We start from the raw sequence: 25,637 nt of genomic DNA on the forward strand, positions 1-25,637 counted from the left end.
GCACCCTTTTTTGAACAAGGATGTAACATTTGCAATTCTCCAGTCCTCTGGCACCACCCAAGAAAGTCCAAGAAAGACTGAAAAATTATGGCCAGTGCCTCCTCAATTTCCACTCTCACTTCTTACAGTATCCTTGGGTGCATTATCAACTTTAAGTATAGATAGCCTATCCAATAATACTTCCTTTTCAATTTTAAACCCATCTAGTGTCTGAATTACCTCATCTTTTACCATAGTCTGGGTAGCATCATTTTCCTTGGTAAGGACAGATGCAAAGTATTCATTTAATATCTCAGCTGTGTCCCCAGCCTCCATGTGTAATTTCCTTTTATGTTAACTACAAGTCTCTTTTCACACTTCCTCTTTGCTTCTCTTACTTGTTTCTTCACCTCCCCTCTGAACCTTCAATGTTCAGTCTGATTTCTCAGTCGTAGTTTCTACCAGACATCTGTCATAAGTGCACTTTTTCTTTATCTTAATTTCTATCTCCTTTGTCATCCAGGAAACTTTGGATTTGTTTGTCCTAACTTTCCCTTTCAAGCGAATGTATCTTGACTGCGCCTGAATTATCTCTTCTTTGAGGGTAGCCCATTAATGAGCTACCGGTTTTCTTGCCAACCTTTGAATCCAAATTTATTTGGTCCAGATCTGATCTTATCCCATTGATGTTGGCTTTCTGCCAGTTAATTTTTCCTACTCTGGACTGTTTTTTGTCCTTTTCCATAGTCAGCCTAAACCTTATGATACGATGATCACTGTCCCCTAAACATTCTCCACCGACACTTCATCTACTTGGCGCACCTCGTTTCCAAGAACCAGATCTAGCAATGCATCTTTTCGTGTTGGACTGGAAACATACTGCTGAAGATTTTTTTCCTGAACACACTAGGAACTCTTTCCTCTCTCTGCTTTTTATCTACTATCCCAGTCTATATTTGGGTAATTAAAGTCCCCCATTATAAGTACTCTATAATTTTTGATCCTGGGTTCATGTCTGTGGCCACGGACTACCTGGTTCCCTAATTATTGAATCATTTATCACTATTGCTCTTCCAGACTTCCTTGTATCCCCGCTGTGCAGCTGAGCTGCCTGTGCTGCCATGGACATGGGTCTGGTTGCGCTCCCCAGATGAATCATTGCTGTCATCAGTATTCAGAACTGAATACAGGCTGGAGAGTGGGATGCACTCCAGGGCCTCCTGCACTAGTTGCCTGTTCCTTTTTGAGTCTGGAGATCAACTATTCCCTCTCTCCCTGCATACTGTTAAGCTGTGGGGTGATCACATCTATAAATGTGCTATCCACATAGCTCTCAGTCTTACAGATCCACCACAGTAAATGCCAGCTGCTTCTCAAGTTCCGAAACATAACAGCTCAAGCAGCTGCAACTGATGATACTTCCTGTACAAATTGCTTTTCAGGATAAGGGAAGCATCCTGGAATTCCCACAAAGCACGTGATGGGCACTTTCGAAGTTGGAGTAGCCCTGCCATTTCTTTATTTATTAGTTACCCTTGCTACTGCCAAAATAAAAACCTTACCAATCCTAATACACTTTACTACTATTAATAAACCTTACTACTACTGATAAATGGCGCTACTGCCTCACAGCTCCAAAGACCCGGGTTTGATTCTGACCTCGGGTGTCTGCCTGTGTGGAGTTTGCATGTTGTCCCCGTGTCCGTGTGGATTTCTGCCGGGTGCTTCGGTTTCCTCCCACCATCCAAAGACATGCTGGTTAGGTGGATTGGCTATGGTTAAATTACCCCTTAGTGTGTGTGTGTGTGTGTGTGTGTGTGTGTGTGTGTATGTAAGTGTGTGCCCTGTGATGGATTGGGTGTACCCCACCTGGTGCCCATTGCCTGTTGTGATAGGCTCTGACTTCCCGTGACCCTGAATTGGACAAAGTGGTTCTGGAAAAGTGAGTGAGTGAGTACTGGTAAATCCTACTAATACTTAACATACTAGTTGTAATAAGCATTACTTTAAAAATAAAAGATAATACTCACCAGCTACTCACTTATTCCTTATCATTAATTCTTAATAGTTTTATCATTTTTAATCTTCCAGTTGTTGAGACTCAGTTCCTAAGCAACACTACTCACCAGCCAATCAAGTTATGATTTTCCTGTGATGTCATACCTCAATTTCGGTTTCCGAACTCTAGCAGGGGCACCTAACCCTGCCTCTCCCTGGAATGCCAGCTCCGCTTCTCCCTGGAACCCTCGCCTTGCCTCTCACTCTGTTAAGCCCTGTAATGAGTCTATTTTACAAATGCTTGTGGTTTTCCTGACAGGCTCTGCAGTGTCTTCAATGCTCCAATGAGGAAGTTGTTTCTGGTCTTTATACCACAGTATGTATTCAAATCAGCAGCAAACTAAACTTTAGCTTTTTTTATTTCCTAGATTGCTATTATTTTCCAATTGCTTTCCTTGATGATAAATTGTTTTCCGATCATTCAATTTGAGACAATGGGGCAGAGTAACAAAACAGTTTGAGGGCCAAATTCTTAACATCTCAAGAAGGTAGGGAGACCACTCACAGTTAATGGACCATTTTAGAGTGAGATTCAGAAAGATACTACCAAAGCTACAGGCTGAAAGCTAATCAAGAGGTTTGTGCTGTTTATATATAGAATTACAGATACCCAGGTGTGGGCTACAGGACGGAAACTAATCAGAGGGTTTGCTTTAGTGTTTCTACAGAATGACAGATGTCCAGGAGTGGGTTACAGGCTGGAATCTAATTGAGGAGTTCGGGCTGGTTTATGTTGTAATATACCTTTAAGGAATAGGAGCGCGACATCACTGGAAAGGAAGTGTGTCATGCAATCCAGCTTTAGTTTCACCTTTGTTTTTCAGCAGATTACACACATGCAGCTCTGATATTTTCAATTTTTATGCCTCTGTATAAATGTTCCCATGTGCCTACTCTTAGTAAATGAACCCACAACATGTTTGCATAATCCCTTATGAGCAATTTGTCCCTTTATATCATTATAAAAACATAACAGTTTGCATATAGAATTACAGATACCAGGAAGTGAATAATAGACTGGAATTTAATCAAGGGATTGGGTAATTTATATATAGACTAAGAGATCCATGGGAGTCATAGAGGTCCACAGCACAGAAAAAGGCCTTTCGGCCCATTGAGTCTGTGCCAGTCAAACAAGTACCTAATTATTCTAATCCCATTTTCCAGCACTAGGCCCATAGCCTTGTATGCCATGGCATCGCAAGTGCACATCCAAATGCTTCTTAAATGTTGTTTTGAGGGTTTCTGCCTCTACTGCCCTTTCAGGCAATGAGTTCCAGATTCCCACCACCCTCTGGGTGAAAACATTCTTTCTCACATCCCTTCTAAACCTCCTGCCCCTTACCTTAAATCTATGCCCCTTGGTTATTGATCTCTCCACCAAGGGAAAAAGTTCCTTCCTGTCGACCCTATCTGTGCCCGTCATTAGGGAGTGAGTTACAGTATCTAAACGAGGAGTCAAGTGATCTTGGGTATTTATATATAGAATTAAAGATACCCAGAAATGAGTTATGTTGTAAGGTCAAAAACAGAATTACCTGGAAAAACTCAGCAGGTCTGGCAGCATCGGCGGAGAAGAAAAGAGTTGACGTTTTGAGTCCTCATGACCCTTCAACAGAACTGTTCTGAGGGGTTCGCATGGTTTAGATGTAGAATGAGATACAAGGGAGTGAGCTACAGGCTGGAATCTAATTGAGGGATTCGGAAGGTTTTGATATAGAATAACAGACACCCAGGGAGTGAGTTACAGGCTGGAATTTAATTGAAGGATTCAGTTCTGTTGAAGGGTCATGAGGACTCACAACGTCAACTCTTTTCTTCTCCGCCGATGCTGCCAGACCTGCTGAGTTTTTCCAGGTAATTCTGTTTTTGTTTTGGATTTCTCACGTCCGCAGTTTTTTGTTTTTATCTATGTTGTAAGGTGTTGGGTGTGCTTCAGTAGGTCTTATTAAGGTATTCATGGTCCTAGGTAGTTCAACAGTAACTATTTATTAACTACTAGAATATACATAGGTACAGTAAAGGTCCAAGCTCGGAGCTGTCTCCATGCTTTCTTCTTCACACGGGCCTGTCCAACACTACACTACCCCTTAGGTGCAGGTCATGTGTTCTCTTAGATCACTGTGTGTTGGGTACTGTACTCAGTCCCATGTTAACACTTTATGGGCTAGACACTTACACTACCAGTTACAGGATGGTATCTAATTGAGGGGTTCGCATGGTTTAGATGTAGAATAAGATACAAGGGAGTGAGCTACAGGCTGGAATCTAATTGAGGGATTCGGATGGTTTTGATATAGAATAACAGACTCCCAGGGAGTGAGTTACAGGCTGGAATTTAATTGAGGGATTGAAGGCTGCAATCTAATTGAGGGTTTTGGATGGTAATGTGTAGAATAATAGATAACCAGCAGTGAGCTTCAGGCTGGCATCTAATTGAGAGGTGGGTTCAACAGCAACAATATCAGGTTGTATTTGTATAGCACTTTTAACATAGTAACTGCAGAGTGAAACTCTACGCCCAGCAGCAACTGCGAGTGAAGAATCAAACACAGCTGTAACTATTGTGTAGGTTATTATTGTGGACATTGTGAACCGATTGATCTATAGCTGGTTTGTTTCCTTTAGTTACAGACGGATGAGGATTCTGTGGTGAGATATGAAGCTGCCAAGGCTCTGGTCACACTGGGTGAGTGTTAGGTATTAAATGAGCAATGAGGAAGGTGAGAGTTGAGAGATGGGAGGTGGGGTGGTGAGAGGACTGACACTTTTGGATTGTGAGAAGTCTAAGCTAACTATGCCAAGATCTCATTGATTTGAAATTGATTCATATTATAAAGAACAATGACCTTTAAAACGATTTGCTAAGGAAGTGGTAGAGGGTCTACCACTGCTGCCAAGTGTAAATGTGGGGCATAGGCTCAGGCTGAGGTACACCTTACAGCTGAAGACAGATGCTTGTGGGTAAGGCAGGGGAAGGTGCAGAGTGTCCATGGATTTCATTCCCAACACAGTATAGACAGTTCACAGGGAGAAAAAACTGGCCAATGCCAATTTAAACTTCCTGAACAATGCCAGCTTCAGACCTGGGTTTCACCTTGTTTTGGTGCCTCCTTAACTATAGCAACAAATTGCATTTACAGCATCTTTAAAGTAGAGCAATGTCCCAAGGTCCAGCACGGAGGTGCATTCATAAATATATGGTTCACCAACACACACAAGGTGATATTAGGAGAGGATCAAAATATTGGTCAGGAAATTGGTTTTAAGAAGGAGAGGTTCTCTACTTCTTTATTCCTTTAAGACTCTCTTCAAAACCTATCACTTTGAGCCAGCTTTTGGCCATTTGTCCTAATATTTCCTTATGTGGCTCAGTGTCTTTATGTTTGATAATGTCGGGAAAAGTTACAACATTAAAGCTACAAGTTCTTGTTGACTGAGCTACTGAGTTTTGGCTGGTGTCATTGGAAGAGTAATCCAGGAAATGGCAGCATCTTTTCTCCTCCCCCTCTATTGAATGAAGTGAAGCAAGAAAAGGAAGGAACTCACAAATAGTTAATGAAATATGTTGACTTATCTTGAACTTGATTTTCTTTCAGGTTACTGGGAGGAGGAGGTGGTGCTGAAGTTAATTCAAGTTATGAATGAGTCTACGCAAAAGCTTCTGGAAGACATAATTATAACTTTGAGGAAGTCACTGCAGGATTGGGCAATTAGACCCAGCCACCAGGTATAGTACACATCACAGTCCATACTGAGGTCAAGCATGGCTCAGTGAGTAGCACTCTCACCTCCGTCAGAAGGTTGTGGGTTTGAGTCCCCATCCAAAAACTTCAACAGAAATATCTAAATTGACACTCAGTGCAGCGCTACCTCAGTACTGCACTATCAGCAGTGCTGTCTTTCAGTTGAGATATGAACCTGAGGCCCTGTGTTCCCTCTCAGGTGGATGTAAAAGCTCCCATGCCACTATTTCAAAGAAAGGCAGGGGTGAACTTCTCGCGTCCTGGCCAATATTTATCCTTTAATCAACATCACAAAAACAGGTTACCACATTTCTGTTTATGGGATCTTGCTGTGTGCAAATGGGCTGTTGTGTTGTCTACATCACAACAGTGTCTACAATTCAAAATTACTTCATTGGGTGTAAAGCACTTTGGGGTGCACTGATATTGGGAAAGGTGCTATAGAAATACACTCCTACCCCAGCAACTTCTCTAACCTGTTTCTACCTGATGCCTGTGTCCTCACAGTTTACATTCCCACCTAACTTGTATGGTCAACAAACTTAGATACATTATGCTCAGTCTCTTCATCCAATTCATCAATATAGATTGTAAATAGCTGAGGTCCCAGCACTGCTGCAGTCCACTAGTCACAGCCTGCTAAATCGAAAATACCCCTTTTATCCCTACTTTTTGCTTCCTGTCAATTAACCAGTTCTCCATCCATGCTAATATATTATCTCCATGAACCCTTATCTTGCATATTAACCTTTTCTGTGGCCCCTCATTGAATGCCCTTTGAAAATCTAAATATGCTACATCTACTGGTTTCCCATTTATCTACCTTACTTGTCACATCCTCAAAACTCCAAAAAAGTTGTTAAACCAAGATTTCTCTTTTCTAAAACCATGTTGACTTTGCCTGATCATACTATCATTTTCTAAGTGCATTGTTAAAACTTCCTTGATTTCAGATGACTGATGTTAGGCTAACTGGCAAGTAGCTCCCTGTTTTCTCTCTCCATCCTTTCTGAAATGATATTGTTACATATCTTAACTTCCAATCTGCTGGGACCATTCTCAAATCTTGGAAAATTATAACCAATGCATCCACTATCTCTGCAGCTATCTTTTTTTAGGACCTAGGACATAGCCCATCAGATCCTGGGGTTTGTCAGCTTTTGGGTCTTACATTTCTGCAATACTTTTTTCTCTGCGGATATTAATTATCTTAAGTTATTCACTCTTTTCAGCACCTTATCTAGTGTTGCAATTAATTCTACTCGTATAACACAAAATATTTTTCAGCATCTCTGCCATTTTCTCACTCCCCATTACAATTTCTCCCATACCTTTTTAATCTTGTTTTTTTTTAAATCAATCTTTTGGCCTTTTGCTAGTTTCTAAAACATTCCCAATCTTCAGACTTACAATTATTTGCAACATTATAAGCTTTTCTTTTAATCTAAAACTATCCTTAACTTCCCTAATAATCCACGGATGGATAATTCTTGCTGAGTTTTTGTTTTTCAGCGGAACATTTTGAATTGCTTGGTTAAATGCTTCCCGCTGTTTATTTATTGCCATATCTTTTAATCTATTTACCCGATCAACCTTAGCCAGCTCTCTCCTCATACCTACATAATTGGCTTTGTTCAGGTTTAAGATTCTTGTTTGGGACTGGAATGTGTCACTTTCAAACTTAAGAAGGAATTCAGTTGTCTTAAGATCACTTTTTCCCAGTGGATGTTTTACTTTGGGTTTACTGCATTACACAATGCTAGATCCCAAATAACTTTAAGCCTAGCTGGTTCCACGAGGTATTATTTTAGGAAACTGTCACAAAACTATTCCACAAACACATCTTCCAGTCTACTTTTGCCAATTTGAATTGTCCAGGCCACCACAATTATCCATTGCCTTTCTAACAACTTCAATATGGCATATAGCCTTTATTAGCCGAGGCATAGAATACAAGAACAGGGAGGTTATGCTGGAACTATATAAAATGCTGGTTAGGCCACAACTGGAGTACTGTGTGCAGTTTTGGTCACTACATTATAGGAAGGATGTGATTGCAATGGAGAGGGTGTAGAGGAGATTTGTCAGGATGCTGCCTGGGCTAGAAGATCTGAACTATGAGGAAAGATTGAATAGGCTGGGATTGTTTTCCTTGGAGCAGCAAAGGTTGAGAGGGGACCCGATAGAGGTTTATAAGATTATGAGGGGCACAGATAGGGTGGATAAGAAGGCACTTTTTCCATTTGTAGAGGGAACAATAACTAGTGGCATAGATTTAAGGTAAGAGGTAGAAGGCTAAGAGGAATTGAGGAGAAATATTTTCACCTAGGGAGTGGTGGGAGTCTGGAACTCACTGCCTGAAAGGTTGGTTGAGTCAGAAACTCTCATAACATTTAAGAAGTATTTAGATATTCACTTGCGTTGCTATAGCCTCCAGGGCTATGCGCCAAGCACGGGAAAATGGGATTAGTGTAGTCAGATCCTTGACCGGCGCGGACATGATGGGCCGAATGATTCTCAATTGACATGTATCGTATGCACCCTTTTCCTGCTTCATCTGACTCTCGATCTCTTTAGTCATCTGGGAAGCTCCTAGTTTGTTTGCCCAACATGTCCTCCTCATGGGCTTGTGCCTTGATTATACCCGAACTATCTGCTCATTAAGGCAGCCCATCATTCAGCTACAGTAATGTCTGCCAATCTTTGATTCCAACTTAGTGGGGCCAGATTCATTCTCACCCTCTTGAAGTTTGCCCTCCACCAGTTAATTATTCTTAATTTGTATTGCTCCTTGCCCTTTTCCAGAGCCAATCTAAATTTTGTGATACAACAATCACTGTCCCCTAAATGTTTGATTACTGACATTTGATCTATTTAGCCCACCTCATTCCCAAGAACCAGATCCAGCAATGCCACTATTCTTATTGGACTGAAAATATACCGATGTAGAAATTTATCCTGAACACACTCTAGGAACTCTTTCCCCCACCCCACCCCCACCCACTCTGCCCTTTTCACTACTACTATCCCAGTCTATATTGGGATAATTAAAGTCGTCCATTATAACTACTCTATATTTTGAGTATATGCTGTTGAAGCTTTTTACCTTGCACTCATCAGGACAGATGCAACATTTCCAAATTTTAAAGGGAAGAAGAGTTTATACTGCATGACCAAAGGGATGCTGATTGGTTGGCATGTCCACTCTGGTTGAAATGCTGCCATGGCAAATGCAACAGGGAGCAATTGTTCCCCCATGCTTTTGTTTATTCAAAAAAGGTGCAATAACTGGACATATTCCTTTTGCCTGCATAGGACAGGTCCTGGAATATCAATATATGTAGCTTCTTGCAAGCATAATTGAGCTACATTGCAAGCGTGACTGATAATCCACTCTATAATTCTTGCATTTCTCTGTAATTTCCTTGCAAATTTGTTCCTCTACATCGATCCTCATGGTTGTTGGCCTATAGACCACATTGAGCAATGTAGTGGGACCATTAGTGTATCTGTACGGGTTTATGTTAATTTCTGGGACTGTAGGGGTTATTTTAATTTCTGGAATTTATTTTAATCTCTGGGACTGCACAGGTTTAGTTTAGTCACCCCAATTGTTTTTTCCCTTTTGTACTTCCTCCTCACTTTTCCCAATAACTCCATTGTTTTGTGCATGTTTAAAATAATTACACTTTATTATGGAATCAACGCATAAAATAAAGTCAGTCAGTCATTTCCCACTAGTTTTTCCTGAACTTTATAAGTAGCTAGGGATTTACAAGCAGCCACCAATCTATACAGATACAAGTTTCCTTTAATTTTGCTCAGTTATATTGCTATTTATAGCAATTAAGCTAAATTATTTGAAAAAGGCCACAGCTCCAACTTCTCAGTAAACCAAACCCAGGAAATGCTGCTGAGGAGATTTATTGGAATGGTACCAGGCGTCAAGGCCTTCATTTATGTGAAGTGATTGGAGAAGCTGGGATTGCTCCTTTTATAGCCAAGATGGTTAAGGGGAGTAAAAACAGAAAATGCTGGAAAAACTCAGCAGGTCTGACAGCATCTGTGGAGAGAGAAACAAGAGTTAACATTTTGAGTCTGTATGACTACTTCAGAGCTCTGAAGAAAAGTCATACGGGCTTGAAACGTTAACTCTGTTTCTCTCCATAGATGCTGTCAGACCTGCTAAGTTTTTCCAGCATCTTCTGTTTCTATTTCAGATTTCTGGCATCAGCAGGTCTGACAGCATCTGTGGAGAGAGAAACAGAGTTAACATTTTGAGTCTGTATGACTACTTCAGAGCTCTGAAGAAAAGTCATACGGGCTTGAAACGTTAACTCTGTTTCTCTCCATAGATGCTGTCAGACCTGCTAAGTTTTTCCAGCATTTTCTGTTTCTATTTCAGATTTCTGGCATCAGCAGTATTTTGCTTTTACCTATGATTAAGGGGAGATTGGATAGAGATATTGAAAATTAGGAGTGGCATTGTTTTCCATAAATGGAAGAAACTGTTTCCAGTGGGAGAAGGCTTGGTAACCAGAGGACATGGAGGACATTAAAAGAACAATAACGCATTAAAGAACATTAAAAGAAACTGGGGTTGGGGGCATGCTTGTGGGGGGTATGGGAATAAATTTACTTACACGATGAGATGTTATGATCTGGAATGTGATGCCTGAAAAGATGGTGGAAGAAGAATCAGTAGTAACTTTCAAAAGGAGATTGGTTAAATACATGAAAAAGGAAAAACTTGCAGAGCTAAGAGGAAGCTAAGGGATAGTCTTTCAAAGACCCAATGTAGGCATGATGAGCCCTTTCTATGATATTAGATTATATGGGCTGAATTTTCCCCCCGTTGGGGGGGAAATTGAATGGTGGGCACGCACAGGCGCATTTCCGATCGGTGCCCCCAATTGGGGGCGCGGTGTCATTTTACGTGGGCGGACCAATTAAAGCCCGCCCAACGTGACGTCTGCACACTATGCGCTTCCTGTGCGGGGGGGTGAATCCCAAAATCAAGAGTGCGCTCTTTCGCGCATGTGCATGAAAGAGCGCACTCATCTTCCTGAGGTTAAGTGCAGCCTCAGGGAGATCGGCTGTAAATGTCAAAAAGATAAAAATAAGAAAAATAAAATTTCCCTAACATGTGACAATGTCCATAATTTTCACAAAAACTTTATTAAAATTTTTTAAAACCTACATGAAACCTCATCCTGCCTGTGGATAAGGTTTCATGCTTTTTCTAGCTCGCACCGGGGCTCTTGGCCTGCCCGCCAACCTTAAGGTTGGACGGGCAGGTCCTTTAATTGCATGATTGGCTCTGTCAATGGCCTCATTTGGCCATTGACAGGTTGGCGGGCGCGCAGCTGATTTCGCTGCACTCCCGCCTTCCTGAAAATTTAAATGGAGCGCAGTGACGCCGGGAGTTCCCCCAGACATGTCAGTTTACGCTCAACGCGTAAAATCCTGCCCTATGACTCTTTGAACAATCCATTGTATATTTCACCACAAAGTCATTGACTTACTACAGCACTGAAGAAGGCCATTTGGCCCATCGAGTCCATGCCTGCTCTCTGTAGAACAACCCAGTCAGTCCCATTCTGCCACTCTATCCCCGTAGCATTGCAGATTTATTTCCCTCAAGTGCCCATCCAATTTCATTTTAAAATAACAGGTTGTCTGTGCTTATGTTACATAGTTGCAAACGATAATACCCTGAAACTGGGGCTATCCAGGGATGCCGGTGAAACCCCCTATGTCTGTGAGGTGACAAGCCTTGTGAATTGAACATGCTGACGAGCTCTGGGAAACAGGACATCAGTGACCAGCGAGATGTAGTGGTGTGCAGCCGTCTACCAGATGCTACCAAGGTCTGCAGCACAGCTTTGAAAGGAGCCAGAGGCAAAGTGGTTCAAGGCCACGTGAAATGCATGGCTATTGGCAGGGCATGGCAAGTAGTACTATGAGGTATGGTGACGAGGGCACAACTGTCTGTGACCATCTGCCTGGAGAGTCGTAGTCTCCTGTGGGATTGGTTCTCGGTCACCTCCAGGTAGCTCCATCTTCAGTGGCGTATCTTATTCTGAGATATTGGCCATTGTGTCCTTCCTGATCCTCATCCCTCTTCTCTGCCCTCCTGATACCTTGGCCTCTACTCATCCTGCAGAGAGCATTGTTCTTCAGTGCCTGAAGAGCCCAAAGTCCAAGAGTCATGAGAACAGTTTTTCTTTGTCTTCCTTATCTCAATCTGTCATAAGGCTATGTTTTACAGGGTGCCAGAGTCCCTGCCCCCCACCACGTGATGAAAAAGCTGACCCACTCCAGCAGCTCGTCCACTCCAGCAGCTCGCCCCACAGGCATTTAACATTCAGATGAGATTTCCGCTCCCATTTTGGCAGCGTCAAATGGCCGGCAGCTCTCCAGTTGCAGCTGTGCCATCAGGAGCAGTGGCCACTACTGGGATTGCATCCAGTCCCCAACCACGAGGAACCAAAGTGAAAGGTAAGTGCAGGGGTTGTGGGGGTAGGTATCGTTGGGACCAGTTGGCGGGCTGAGGCGAGGGGGTTGGGTGGCCAAGGTAGACAGGCCAGAGGGGGAGGAGAACCGGGTAGGGAAAGAAACCTGGTGTGGGGGGGGCCGTTAAAGAGGCATCCCCATGTCATCTTGCACACCACCAGAGACACAGTGAAAACTGCCAGGCTGGACGCTTGTCATGGATGTCCTCTGCTGTTGGTTAAATCACAACAGCACTGGGATGAGGCCTTAAGTGGTCATTAATTTTACTCTGTATCCTGATTTCCAAGTCATTTATATATTTGCAATAAAGCTAAGTTGTCCTAGCACTGACTGTTGGAGAACACCACTGTCTATCATCCTCCAGGCTGAAAAACAACCTTTGATCATGATTCACTGTTTTTTGTCCTTTAGCCAAATTTTTGTCCAAGCTGTCACTGACCCTCCTATTCCATGAGCCTCAACTCTGTTACCAGCCTTTTATGTGGTACTTTATCAAATGCTTTCTTAAAATCCATTTAGACAACATCCATCACATTCCCTTCAGCAGCCTTCTCTGTTACTTCATCAAAAAATTCAATTAGATTAGCATGACCTGCCTTTTACAAATCCATGCACTCTCCTAATTACATATGAACATGCGAATTAGGAGCAAGAGTAGGCCACTCGGCCCTTCAAGCCTGCTCTGCCATTTAATAAGATCATGGCTGGTCTGATTGTAACCTCAACTCCACATCCCCCCCCGATAACCCTTCAGCCCCTTGGTTGTCAATAACCTATCTAGCTCTGCCTTAAAAGTGTTCAAAAACTCAGTTTACAACGCCTTTTGAGGAAGAGAATTTCAAAAACACTCAATCCTCTGAGAGAAAAAATTTCTTCTCATCTCTGACTCCTTACCTTGACCCCTAGGTCAAGATTCTCCCACAAGAGGAAACATCCTTTCCATATCCACCCTGTCAAGATCCCTCAGGATCTTTTATGTTTCAAGCACCTCTCAGTCTTCTAAACTCCAGCAGATACAAGCCTAGTCTGTCCAACCTTTCTTCATAAGACAACCCTCCCATTCCAGGTATTAGTCTAGTAAACCTTCTCTGAACTGCTTCCGATGCATTTACATCCTTAAGTAAGGAGACCGATACTGTACACTCTACTCCAGATATGGTCTCACCTATTAACTCAAATCTCTCCAAGTGCCTATTAATATTTTTTCTAATTATTGTTTCCAAAACCTTGCCCACCACTGATGTTAAACTGACCAGCCTGTAGTTATGGGAATGTCTTTATACTTTTTCTTGAACAAGGTGGTATCACCTTCCTACTTGTTCCTGAATGACGCACAGAACCAATTGTGTCTACTGTCCTTTCAGAGGCCCGAGATCAAAGCTAAAGAAAAGTTGATTTTCCTATTAAGATCATTCATAACAGTTCTACGCTCCAAAGACATGATTCCTGTTGAGGCTGTGGCCTGCCTGTGTTACCTCAACAGAAATGACGAAGAAGCCATTGACTATCTAATAAGCTACCTTCATGATGGCAACTCCTACCAGAAGAATCAGGTACAGGCCCCATCTTATTGGTTTTTTTTGTGGAAAAAATCGAACTAGGCTTCAGACCCTAGAGAGGGCAGGCATGTTATCTGGAGGTTCGCCCAAACAGGAAGCAAGTTATGAAAAAGTGTAGATTAAAGTGACTCTTCAAACAATTTCAGTGATTAAATCAAGAAACAAGATCATAACGTGTTTTATCTTAAGGTGAACAATGGTAAACAAATTGCTAAAGAATTCTGTAAAGAGGGAGTGCATGAACTTAGCTCAAGTGTTCTGTTCAGGAGGGTCCGTTTGGATGGTCTCTGCTGCTTGTAGTGACCATCAGCTGCAAGCGAGCATAGTCACCTGGATGCTGGGTGATGGGCCCCAGTTTTTTCCAGATGAAACCCAAATTGTAATATGGATAAACTCTATCAGTTCATGTCTTTATTTAATGGGTAGATTTGACCTTTGTCCACAGGTGGTGAGTTGTCGGTGGCAGCTGGGCTGTTTCTGATGTTCCCCATCACCTCCCCAGCCCTTGACAGAGTAAATAAAAAAGTGCCTCCACTGGCAGGAAGGTCAGTGACAGGGGGACACACTGTCATGTCATTGGCAAAATAACTGTGGGAGATAAGAACATTTTCTTTACGCAGCAAATGGTTGTGAACTGTTAAAAGCAAAATACTGCGGATGCTGGAAATCTGGAATAAAAACAGAAAATGCTGGAAAAACTCAACAGGCCTGACAGCATCTGTGGAGAGAAAAACAAAGTTAACACTTTGAGTCTGCATGGCCCTTCCTCAGAGCTGGTTTTGATCTGGAATGTGCTGCCTGAAAGGGCAGTGGCAACAGATTTAATAATAGCTTTCCAAAAGGGAATTGGATAAATTTTACAGGACCATGGTGAAAGAGCTGGGGGGATGGTGGGGTAGGGGAGGTGGGGCTAATTGGATAGGCCTACCAAAGTGTTGGCACAGACACAATGGGCCAAATAGCCTCCTCCTATATTGTACAATTCTATGAGAGCAGCATCTGACCCACTGCACCACTCAACCGCCTCCTTCAATTGATCATTTCAGATGAAAGTCAATTCTAGCAGGACTCTGGTGAACCAGTCTTTTTTGACCTTCAGACAATATCCACAATTATCAATCCGGGGCTAGCTGATAGATCACCAGATTTATTTGCATTTCTCGATTTGGAACTAGTTTTGAGTTCAGTCTGGTGGCCTGGGGGACCATATCCTAACTTCTAGAAAGTCACCATGATGTGATAGATTTCCAGGGAAGAGGTATAAGGCAGACAGTGTCAGTGCAATCAAGAAACTCAGGGTAACATCTTTGCTAATTTTACTTTTATGAAGGAGAAAATGTAGACGAAGTCAAGGATTTAGCCATATTTTCCCTCCCACAGGCTCTGGAAGTGGTGGTGAGATACCTCGGGATACATGAACCATTCTCAATCCAAGCTCTTCTGGAGCAGTTCCGAACTTCCTCTGTCTACAAGGTTTGTGTCAGATTCCATCACTCTTCTTCAGTGCAAGTGACCAGGTTGAAATAAGGTTCATGTCAGTTTGGATCAAGATATGATGGTATAGAGGTCTGGGCAATACCTTGCACCCCTACTAACTAGACGTCATGCATTCCCAGCATTAATATGCCCTGCTTCCCCCTCTTTTCTGTCACCTGTCCCCCTCCTCTTTCCCTCCTTCCCCATCCTCACTCCCCCCACCCCCCCAAACCCTGCCGGGGCTCCTGCTGTGTTGATGACCAGGTCTGCAGCTGCTGGCTCTGGCAGACCAGTCTGATCACATACAGTGTTGATGCTGTGATGGCTGCCCTGTGGATTTCCGGGGCCATTACAAGTGCAGCAAGAAGATTATCTTCCATCACTATGACTAAAGAAATTGTGAAAACATTCCATCCTTCCAAAGTCTCTATAACACATTGCAAACATCCAAAATCTTCCCTGATTTGTTCACAGGAACTGGGTTAATATTTCTTTATGAATGGCTGGGTAATCAGTCTTTCTAGTGATGGCTGTAATGATGTGTGAGGTCCTATTTCTTGATCAGATGATTTTGATCATCTGAATACAGCAGGACTGACAATCTAGGCCTCCTGGTGGGAACTGAGGGTTCACTGTGGAATCGATAGTCACCAACCATGAGATGAATTGATATTAACTCTTCAGGTGAGGCAGTGAGTCAGTAACTAGAATGATAATAATCAGATTCAGAAGAACAAAGAGAGCAGAATCTTCTTTGGAAGCTTGACTCTTAGCTGCCCCCTGAACTGCCCCCTGAATTGGCCCAACAGCTGCGGTGGTTCAAGAACAAGGCCCAGCATCAGCTTCTCAGGGCAACTAAATATTGAAAATAAATGTCAGTCTTGTCATCCTGAGAATGAATAGGAGAGGGGGTGGAATGTCCAACTAGAAACAGGATCCATATCGGGAAGTCCAAAATACTTGAAAAGGAGAGATTTTGATGGCTTTGGGGAAAGGACAGAGGGATAGGACTAAGTAGAAAGCCCTTTCAGAGATCCAGCACAGATAATGTGCTGAATGACCTCCTATTTTGCTGTAAAACTCAAAGATCTTGAAATTTCGTGGGCTGCTCTCCACTGCTGTGACTTCAGGGAGCAGAATCTCAACTGCTTTATACACATCCAGAGATTATGCTCTACATCCCAGGAACACAGTCATTTGGTGTATCTCCAAGATATTTCCTTGCTCCTGTAAAAGTTTGGGACCTAACAAAAGATCTCAAAAGTGACCCACACCAGCTCTTGACTCTCAGCTGCTATGAATTCCACTGAGGGTTCTCAGGGTTGTAAAGGGTGGAATTTCACCTGGAGATCCCCAAGCACATCCCTTGACGTAGATTCATTCAATCACAACTTAAAAAGACTCACGTCCTTATCTAGGAGGCACAGGGGGGTAATTTTGACTTCTTCTCACAGACAGTGGTGGAAATCTCAATGAAGTCAGGAGAGATGTCAAATAGACTGCTGATTCATTTGCAATCATTTTAAACTCTCTCACCAAATCCACATTACGTCCAGCAAGTCAAATAGATGGGAACAGAAAGATACAAAGAGACAGTGATCGGTTATGTGCGTGGACAAAACAATGGCTGATGGAACTCATTGGAGGGAAATGAAAGGTGGACCTAGGAAAGATAGGCTAGAATGTTTTCTAAATGGCAAGAAGATAAGAACTGTGAGGAGCTGACAGATTTAGGAATCCAAGTAGAGAAATCACTAAAGGCTGGTATAAAAAATAATTTAAAAGACTACTGCAATGGTGCTCTTTATTTCAAGGGGATTGGAAGTTATATCCCAGCTATGCAGAGCTCTGGTTGGACCCATTTAGAGCATTGTGTCTAGCTCTGTGCACTGTACCTCAAGAAGGAAATATTGGCCTTTGAAGAGATGCACTGCAGATTGGTATAAGGGGAAAGAAGATTAGGTTATAAGAACAGGTTGTATAGATGAGATTTGTATTCTCTATAGAAGATTAAGACATTATCTAATCAAGGTGCCAAAAGTATTAAAATAATTCAATAGGGTAGATAAAGAGAAAGCATTTCCTTTGGTGGCACAGTCCATATCAAGGATGTATAACATTAAAATTAGGACTAGACCAATCGAGAGGTAAATCGGGAAGCATTTTCTCACAGACAGTGGCGGAAATCTCAAAATCTCTTCTCTCAAAAGACTATGGATACTGGGGTCACTTGGAGTTTTGTGAATAGATTTTTTTAGGGTAAGTGTTTCAAGGGATATGGAAGTTGAGTGATCTGGGTAAATGGAATTGAGATTTAGCTTCAATGGTGGGCAAGATTCTAGAAACAATTATTCAGGATAGAGTTAGTAGTCACATGGAAAAATATGGGTTGATAAGGAAGAGCCAGAATGGATTTCTAAAGGGGAAATCGTGTTTAACTAACTTGCTGGAATTTTTTTGAAGAGGTGACAGAGAAGGTCGATAAGAGTAATGCTGTTGATGTGGCGTACATGAACATTCTAAAGGCATTTGATACAGTGCCACACAACAGACTTGTGAGAAAAATTATTGCTCATGGAATAAAAGTAACAGTAGCAACGTGGATACAAAATTGGCTGAAAAATAGGAAACAGAGAGCGATGGTCAATGGATATTTTTCGGGTTTATAGTGGAGTTCCCCAGGGGTCAGTATTGCTTTTCCTGACATATATTAATGATCTAGATTTTGGTGTGTAGGGGACAATTGCAAAGTTTGTGGAAGATATGAAGCTTGGGAGTGTTGTGAGGAGGACAGTGTAGAACTTCAAAAGGACAAAGACAAGTTGGTGGAGTGGGCAGATAGGTGGCAGATGAAGTTCAATGCGGAGAAACGTGAGGTGATGCATTTTGGTAGGAAGAACATGGAGAGACAATATAAAATAAGGGGTGAAATTTTGAAGGGGGTGCAGGAGCAGAAAGAACTGGGTGTATGTGTGCATAGATCATTGAAGGGGGCAAGACAGGTGAAGAGAGCAGTTAATAAAGCATATAGTATCCTTGGCTTTATTAATAGGGGCATAGAATACAAGAACAAGGAGGTTATACTGAATTTGTATAAGACACTCGTTAGACCACAGCTGGAGTATTGTTCTGGGCGCCACATTATAGGAAGGATGTGAACACATTGGAAAGAGTGCATAAGAGGTTTACAAGAATGGTTCCAGGGATGAGAAACTTAAGTTACGAATATAGGTTGGAGAGGTTGGAACTGTTCTCCTTGGAGAGAAGAAGGCTAAGAGGAGATTTGATGGAGATGTTCAGAATCATGAGGGGACTGGCCAGATTAGATAGGGAGAAGCTGTTCCCACTCCTAAAAGGATCAAGAATGAGCGGGCACAGGTTTAAAGTGATTTGCAAAAGAAGCAAATGTGACGTGAGAAAAACTTCTTAACACAACACATAGTTAGGGTCTGGAATGTGCTGCCTGGAAGTGTGTTGGACGCAGGTTCAATCGAGGCATTCAAGAGGGCATTAGGTGATTGTTTCTATTCAAATAATGTGCAGGGTACGGGGAAAAGGCAGGGCAATGGCACTAGGTCATAATGCTCATTTAGAGAGCTGGTGCAGACACAATGGGCCGAACAGCCTCCTCCTGTGCTGTTAAAACTCTGTGATTTTGAGATACAGATAAAATGACGAATGGGTTTGAGGCTGAACACCCTGGTCCTGTTCCTAGCACATGAACTCAAACCAAGCCTTGTGTGCTGCAAAATGCTTCTGCCTGATGAATTCTATTCTTGGGTCTGCCTCACTAATCCAGATCCATGTTTAATGCCCCCAGCACCGGTTGAAGGCATTGGATTTATTAGCCAATGTTGGACCATCGCACATCACAAAGACCGGCCTGCATCAGACTGTGCTTGAGGCACTGAAGGAAAAACTGTGGGACGACCCAGTTCTGGTAAGGAACTTCGAAAGCTCCACACATTGATTCCCCAATTGCTCAGCATGTGACCACACTACACGGTGTGATGTTAAGCAGTACAGACCTGGAGATCCCAGGTTCATTATAGTGTGGGATTATATTTCACCTCAATGTGATTAGGCTATGGAGGGGGGAGAAACACAACCAAGCTTCCTGCTCTTCATTGGAATCCCGCTGGGAAAAAATGGAATTTGGATTGATGGGATTGGGCTCCACTCTGATACCTGCATATTTCAATGTCCTCCTGGCACTCGCTGCCAAGGTTGATAAGCAATGAACAGCTGGCGCATGGGAGAATAGTCTGGTATTTGTGGAACTTTACCCCAGAGAAAGGCAGAACAGTCTGGGACTTCTCTCTCAAAATTCTACTTTCATCCTCCCTCTTGATTCCCAGACACCTTGGCACTGGTCCAACAACAACATGTATTTGTATAACATCCTTAATGTGTTGGATTTGTCCCAAGGTGCTCTACAGGAGCAATATCAAACAAAGTTTTCCACCAGGTCAAATAAGGAGATATTAGACAGATGACCAAAAGTTTGGTCAAAGTTGTAGGTTGTAAGGAGTGTCTTAAAGGAGGAAAGAGAGGCAGAAAGGTTTATGGGAAGGGAATTTCAGAACTTGGGGCCTGAAGGCATAGCCGCCAATGATGGAGCAATTAAAAACAAGGATGAGCAAGAGGGCAGAATTAAAGGAATGCAGGTATTTTGGAGGGTTTGGGCCTGGAGGAAATTACAGAGATAGGGAAGGATGAGGCCATGGAGGGATTTGAAAACAAGGATGAGCATTTTAAAATCAAGGTGTTACTTCAGCAGGTCAGCAAGCACAGGTGTGATGGGCAAACAGGGCTTGATCTGAGCTAGGACATGGACAGCAGTTAAAGGAGGAAGGACCAGCCAGAAGTGTGTTGGAATAATTAAGTGTGGAGGTAATCAAGGCTGAGAGTTTCAGCAGCAGATGAGTTGAAGATGGGGTAAAGTTGGATGATGCTATGGAGTTGAAAATAGGCAACCATGGTGGTCAGAGGCTCATCCTGGGGTCAAATATGACACCAAGGTTACAAACAGACTGGTTCAGCCTCAGAGTTTCCAGAGATTTAGATGGAGTCAGTAGTTAGGCAAAGGCATTTGGAGCAGGAGCCTAAGACATAACTTCAGTCTTCCCAATATTTAATTGGAAGAAATTCATGCTCAATAAGTACTGAATGTCGGATAAGCAGTTTGGTAATTTAGAGAAAATGGAGGGATTAAGAGAGTGGGTGGTGAGGTAGGGCTGGGTGTCCCTGGGGTACATGTGAAAATAAATGTCCTTTTGGATGATGTCACTGAGGGGCAACATGTAGATGAGAAACAGGAGGAGGCCAAGGATCGACCCTTGGGGGTCACCAGAGGTAATGGTGCAGAAGCAGGAAGAAAAGCCACTGCAGATGATTCTCTGGCTGCAGTTAGATAGATAAGAATGAAACCAGGTGAGAGCAGTCCCACCCAGCTGAATAACAGGAGAGGCATTGGAGGAGGATCGTGTGGTCAACCACGTCAAAGGCTATAAACAGGCCGAGAAGGACAGAGGGGGAAAGTTTGTCATTTGTGACTCTAAGAGCTGTTTCGGTATTCTGGCAGGGGCAGAACCCTGATTGGAGGAATTAAAATATGGAGATCCGAGAAAGATGGAAATGGATTTGGGAAGTGACAGCACATTCGGGGAATTTGTAGAGGAAAGGGAGGTTGGAGATGGGACGGTAGCTGGCAAGGATGGTGGTGTCAAGGGTCAGTTTTTTGAGGAGAGGGGTGATGATGGCAGAAAGGAGAGAGGAGCCAACGCCTAAACACCTGAAGAAGAGAGGGACAACACCTGATGAGAGAGAACCACTAACAATCCGCTAATTTGGGAGCTGGAAAGGAAACTAGGGTTGGTCAGCAGTTTAGTCAGAATAGGGTTGAGGGATCAGGAGGTGGATCTTGTGGACAAGGTGAGGGGATATAGGAGAGAAACTAGATTAAGATGCAAGTTCAGAGTTGGGACAGGAAGGGACCTTGGAGGAAGTTTGACCAGCTGAGCTAGTGGAAGAGACAGAAGCAGCAGAGACAGCTGATAGGACGGTCTTGAACTTAGTGCCAAAGAAACCCATGAACTCCTCACACTTATTGTTGGAAATGAGAATGGAGGGGACTGGAATAAAGGCCAGAATTTTCCGGCTGATGTGCGGGTGGCGGAGCCCGCGCATCCGCGCTTAAAATGTCGCGGACTGACGTCGCACGAGTGTCCCAGTGTCAGCGCGCGGCATCGCGATATTTTGGTCGGCGGGCGCGCTCAGCAGTGGGACGTTCACCCATCATTAATTAAAGATCTCATTAAGGCCCTTAACTTGCCAACTGTCCAGGATTTTGAGGGGCCCGTGCGAACTTCGGGTCAGTGCATGGGCCCAACTGGCAGGCGGGTAGGAGGTTTTTTAAGTAAACTCATGCAATGTCGGGATATGTGGACTCAGAGGGGTTGTTCATGTTTTACATAAAGTTTTAATTGCAGAAAGTGTTTTAAAGTTGCCTGTTTGATTGTTAGCAGTTTGCATTGATTTCCAAGAGCTTCTTGTGTACTTTGAAACCAGTCTGCAGACAGTAATCTTTCTCGGGCCTGCTGCTTTCCGGAGCCTGGGGATATGGGTTCTGACCTCTCCACTGGAGGCAGCTCCCCTGAGGAGGAAGGAAGGGATAAGAGGAATAAGGAGGCCAGGACAGGACAATCCGCCTCCAGGGGCGCCACCTTTGGGAGGCCAGGCGCAGGCACAAGGGGCGCAGGGCCAAGAGGTTGTCCAATGTGCAAGGGGCCGCAGAAGACGCCACTATCCTGCTGTCAGGGTTTACAGGCGGCGAAGCAGTTACCTCAATATGACTGAGGTGCAGTGCCAAAGGAGGCTCCAACTGTCAAGGGAGACAGTCAACTATATTGGCCCTGAGATCTCCCCTAACTGTGTGGGTGGACACCTCATGCCAGTGGCTCTGAAGCTCACAGTTGCCCTCCACTTCTATGCCTCTGGCTCCTTCTAGGGCTCGGTGGGTGATCTTTGCGATGTCTCCCAATCAGCTGTCCACACTTGTGTCAAGCAGGTTACAGACGCTCTGTTCAAATGGGTATCCACCTTCATCCACTTCCGCTGTGACCGGGCAAGTCAGATACAGTGAGCCAGAGACTCCACGGCCATTGCTGGCTTCCCCTGCGTCTAGGGTGCAATAGGCTGTACACATGTGATCATCAAGATGCCAGCAGGTGAGCCCGGTGCCTTCGTCAACAGGAAGGGCTTCCACTCCATGAACGTGCAGATAGTGTGTGATCACAGGATGCAGATTCTACAAGTCTGTGCAAGGTACCCAGGCAGCTCCCACGATGCCTACATCCTCAGGCACTCCCAAGTGCCGGGGTTCTTCAGTGCTCCGGCTCAGCTGGATGGTTGGCTGGTGGGTGACAAGGGCTATCCCCTGCGAAGTTGGTCATGACACCTCTCCACCATCCAAGAACAGAAACTGAGCAGCGATACAATAGAAGCCAATGCACCACTAGGGCTGTGGTGGAGAGAGCCTTTGGTCTTCTCAAGATGCGCTTCCGTTGCCTGGACTGCTCAGGGGGTGCACTCCAGTACCCCCCAGATTGCATCTCTGTGATAGTGGTAGCATGCTGCGCTCTGCACAATCTTGTGCTGGAAAGGGGGAATGCAGTTGATGATGAAGACCTTGACACAGTGGATGAGGCTACACATGATGAATCCAGCAGTGCCTCAGAGGATGAGGAAGCGCAGGGCGATGATGAGGGGCAGAACGATGACCCACATTTACACCAAGGAGGCAGGGATACCCACGACAATTTAATCCAAAGAACCTTCAGCTAGCTCCACACACATGGATCAGCAGGACCAGCATTGCCTGGAACTTCCACATGTGGCACTTAGGTGCTACATCTTCCACCTTATCAGCTGCAAATAAGGGTTTAGTACAGAAACATCAATGTCCACTCAAACACTCATGATAAATATGTGAAAAAGGAAAATGCACCACAAACAAAAGACCCTCAGCCATGGTTACAAGGGTGGACTTTATTTTGTCCAAAAGAAAAGCACACAGCACTTTTTTGCGATCACAAAAATATGGGTCCCTATTCTAAGGCCAACACAAAATCACCAGTGACATACCCGTGGAGTGCCTAAGGTGCTTTATGCTTACGTTTTCAGGTGCTATGTCTAGGTGCCGCCCCATCGTCGGAGTGGCTTGTGAGACAGCCTGCTGACTCTGCTGTCCTGTTGGCCTTGATGACCTCGGTGGGCGTCCCCTGGCCTGTGGAGCCTGGGAGAGAATGGCCAGTTCCAGAACCAGCACCTCCCCAGTTGTCGCAGCCGCAACGGAAGAAACTTTGACTGGCAGAGGGGCAGAGGAGCTGCTGCCCTCATCCGGAGCGCCCTGAAAGGAGCTCGCAGCGACGACAGGCAGCTGCTGCGCCAACGTGAGGTCACATTGGACCTCCCTGCTCATTGCAGATGCATGGGCACAGAGCGCCAACACTTGGTGTCCACAACATCTCCCACATTGGGAATGACCGCCCATGGTCAGTACTGCTGTGGGGGCTTGCAGGTCAGAGCGTATCCCAATCATAAAATGTTGCATTCGATTGAAGCCCCTCTCTGTGAGAGTTGCCAGTCTCTCATTGGAGGAAGCCTGAAGCTCTGCACTGAGGACCAAACCTTCAAGTGCACTCTGCCTGGACTCCTCCATCACAGAAAGCAACTGAAGCATTCTCTCATGTAACCCTACCAGATGCAAACGCACTTCCTGCTGCCTGTCTTGCAGCTGCCGCAATGGGGACAACTCCAGAGGCACGTCATCAGTGCTGGACTCAGCATATGCCTGGTCCCCTGCAACCCTCTGCCTGCTGGCGCCATTAGCACTCTCTGCCCCTACCATCTCCTCCAGCGATTGTGATGTGCCCTCTCCACTGTGACCTGGGACACTCGCCGACGGTAAAGTCCCCACCGAGGTGTGTGTGTCTGCGCTGGTGCCTGACTGGCTGAATTGATGTGTCGCAAGTTACACATGTTGGCCCTCAGGTGTGGAAGGGGGGCTGCGTTGAGGACGTGCAGGTCGCTTTGGTGGTGATGCTGAAATTAACAACAAGGACAGCGCATCAGTTAGCGAACATTCAGTTCAACCTTTCATCCCTTTCCTCCCCAGCCTCATAAGTCGCTCACCCTTCAAGACCCTAAGGAGAAGAACATTGGTGAGGTGGAAAAGAGTCAAGATGAGCCCCAACCATTAAACGCACTTGCAGACAAGCTGGTCAGATGGCCTCAGGAATGCCACATGGCATGTTATGAATCATAGGAGTGGGGAGAGTGCAGAGGTACCTGACCTTGATGCATTGTGGCCTGGATAGTTGCAGGGCTGAGGAAACATCGCAAGCAGTAGCAACATTTGCCGTCGATCACAGGAGATTGAGCGGTCACATTGTTGGCCTTCATTCCGTAAGGAGGGGCATGGACCAGGTGGGGCTGAAGGCAACATTTGTCCTTGGCGCAGGGATGAGTAACGTGGTGGCATTTATTTAAGTTGAGTGCCATGAGGTTCACAGCTGAGATGCTGAAGACCTTTTGGACAGAGTAATGTGGGGCGCACTGGCTGAAAGGGTGGTGGAGGTCCCAAACCCTCTAAGATGAAATAAGTCTTTGGCTGTGTAGCAGCAATCCATTGGCATGTTAGACCATAGTGATAGTGGTTACAAATGGGATAAGGTGGCTTTGGAAGATGGTGGAGACGCGAATCCTCAAGGGGACGAGGGTCCCTTCTGTATGACCCACATGTCAGAGCGTCTCAGTCTGTGAATGAGCAGTGTTGCAGCATTAACAATTGCAGCAGTGGTTTGGATGGTGGGCAGACAGAGTGGATGGGACCATGAACCTCAAATACCTGGCCGCTGGACCCCAGCCTCGCCACCCCCGGCTGCCCTGGCCTCCTGCCTCCTGCCCAGCTCCATGGCCTGCTCCTCAAACGTTGTGAGGCGCTGCAAGAGGACGCGCCCACCTCCAGTCCTCTGGTACTCCCAGGAATTGTGGTGACTTTTTGCCTGCAAAACAGGGAAGAGGATTTATTGTGGCTGCTCGCTCATGTAGTCTGCACACACTCGCCACACCCCACCACAGTGGCCCATCTGAGGCATCCAGCGGCTCCTGTCCACACTACTGGTGATCAGTCCCCAGAAGATAGTACGGCTGGTCCCAACCCCCTCCCCCAACAGCCACCTTGGACACATTCGGCATCCATCACTTTGAATAACACACGAGTCTTAGCGCCCATGGCAAG

General features: G+C 44.6%; 1 protein-coding gene across 1 annotated transcript in view; it reads left to right on the forward strand.

The window, feature by feature from the left end:
- The window catches only part of LOC121293655 (protein HEATR9-like), an 80,281-nt gene that overhangs the window by 8,884 nt on the left and 45,760 nt on the right, over positions 1–25,637 (forward strand). The window contains exons 6-11 of the mRNA XM_041216823.1: positions 2,297–2,353; positions 4,666–4,726; positions 5,637–5,767; positions 13,664–13,852; positions 15,239–15,331; positions 19,155–19,274. Of these exons, the coding sequence (XP_041072757.1) occupies positions 2,297–2,353; positions 4,666–4,726; positions 5,637–5,767; positions 13,664–13,852; positions 15,239–15,331; positions 19,155–19,274 (651 nt within the window). The remainder of the gene's footprint in view (positions 1–2,296; positions 2,354–4,665; positions 4,727–5,636; positions 5,768–13,663; positions 13,853–15,238; positions 15,332–19,154; positions 19,275–25,637) is intronic.

The sequence above is a fragment of the Carcharodon carcharias genome, chromosome 22, assembly GCF_017639515.1.
Source record: "Carcharodon carcharias isolate sCarCar2 chromosome 22, sCarCar2.pri, whole genome shotgun sequence".
In the NCBI taxonomy this organism is placed as follows: domain Eukaryota; kingdom Metazoa; phylum Chordata; class Chondrichthyes; order Lamniformes; family Lamnidae; genus Carcharodon; species Carcharodon carcharias.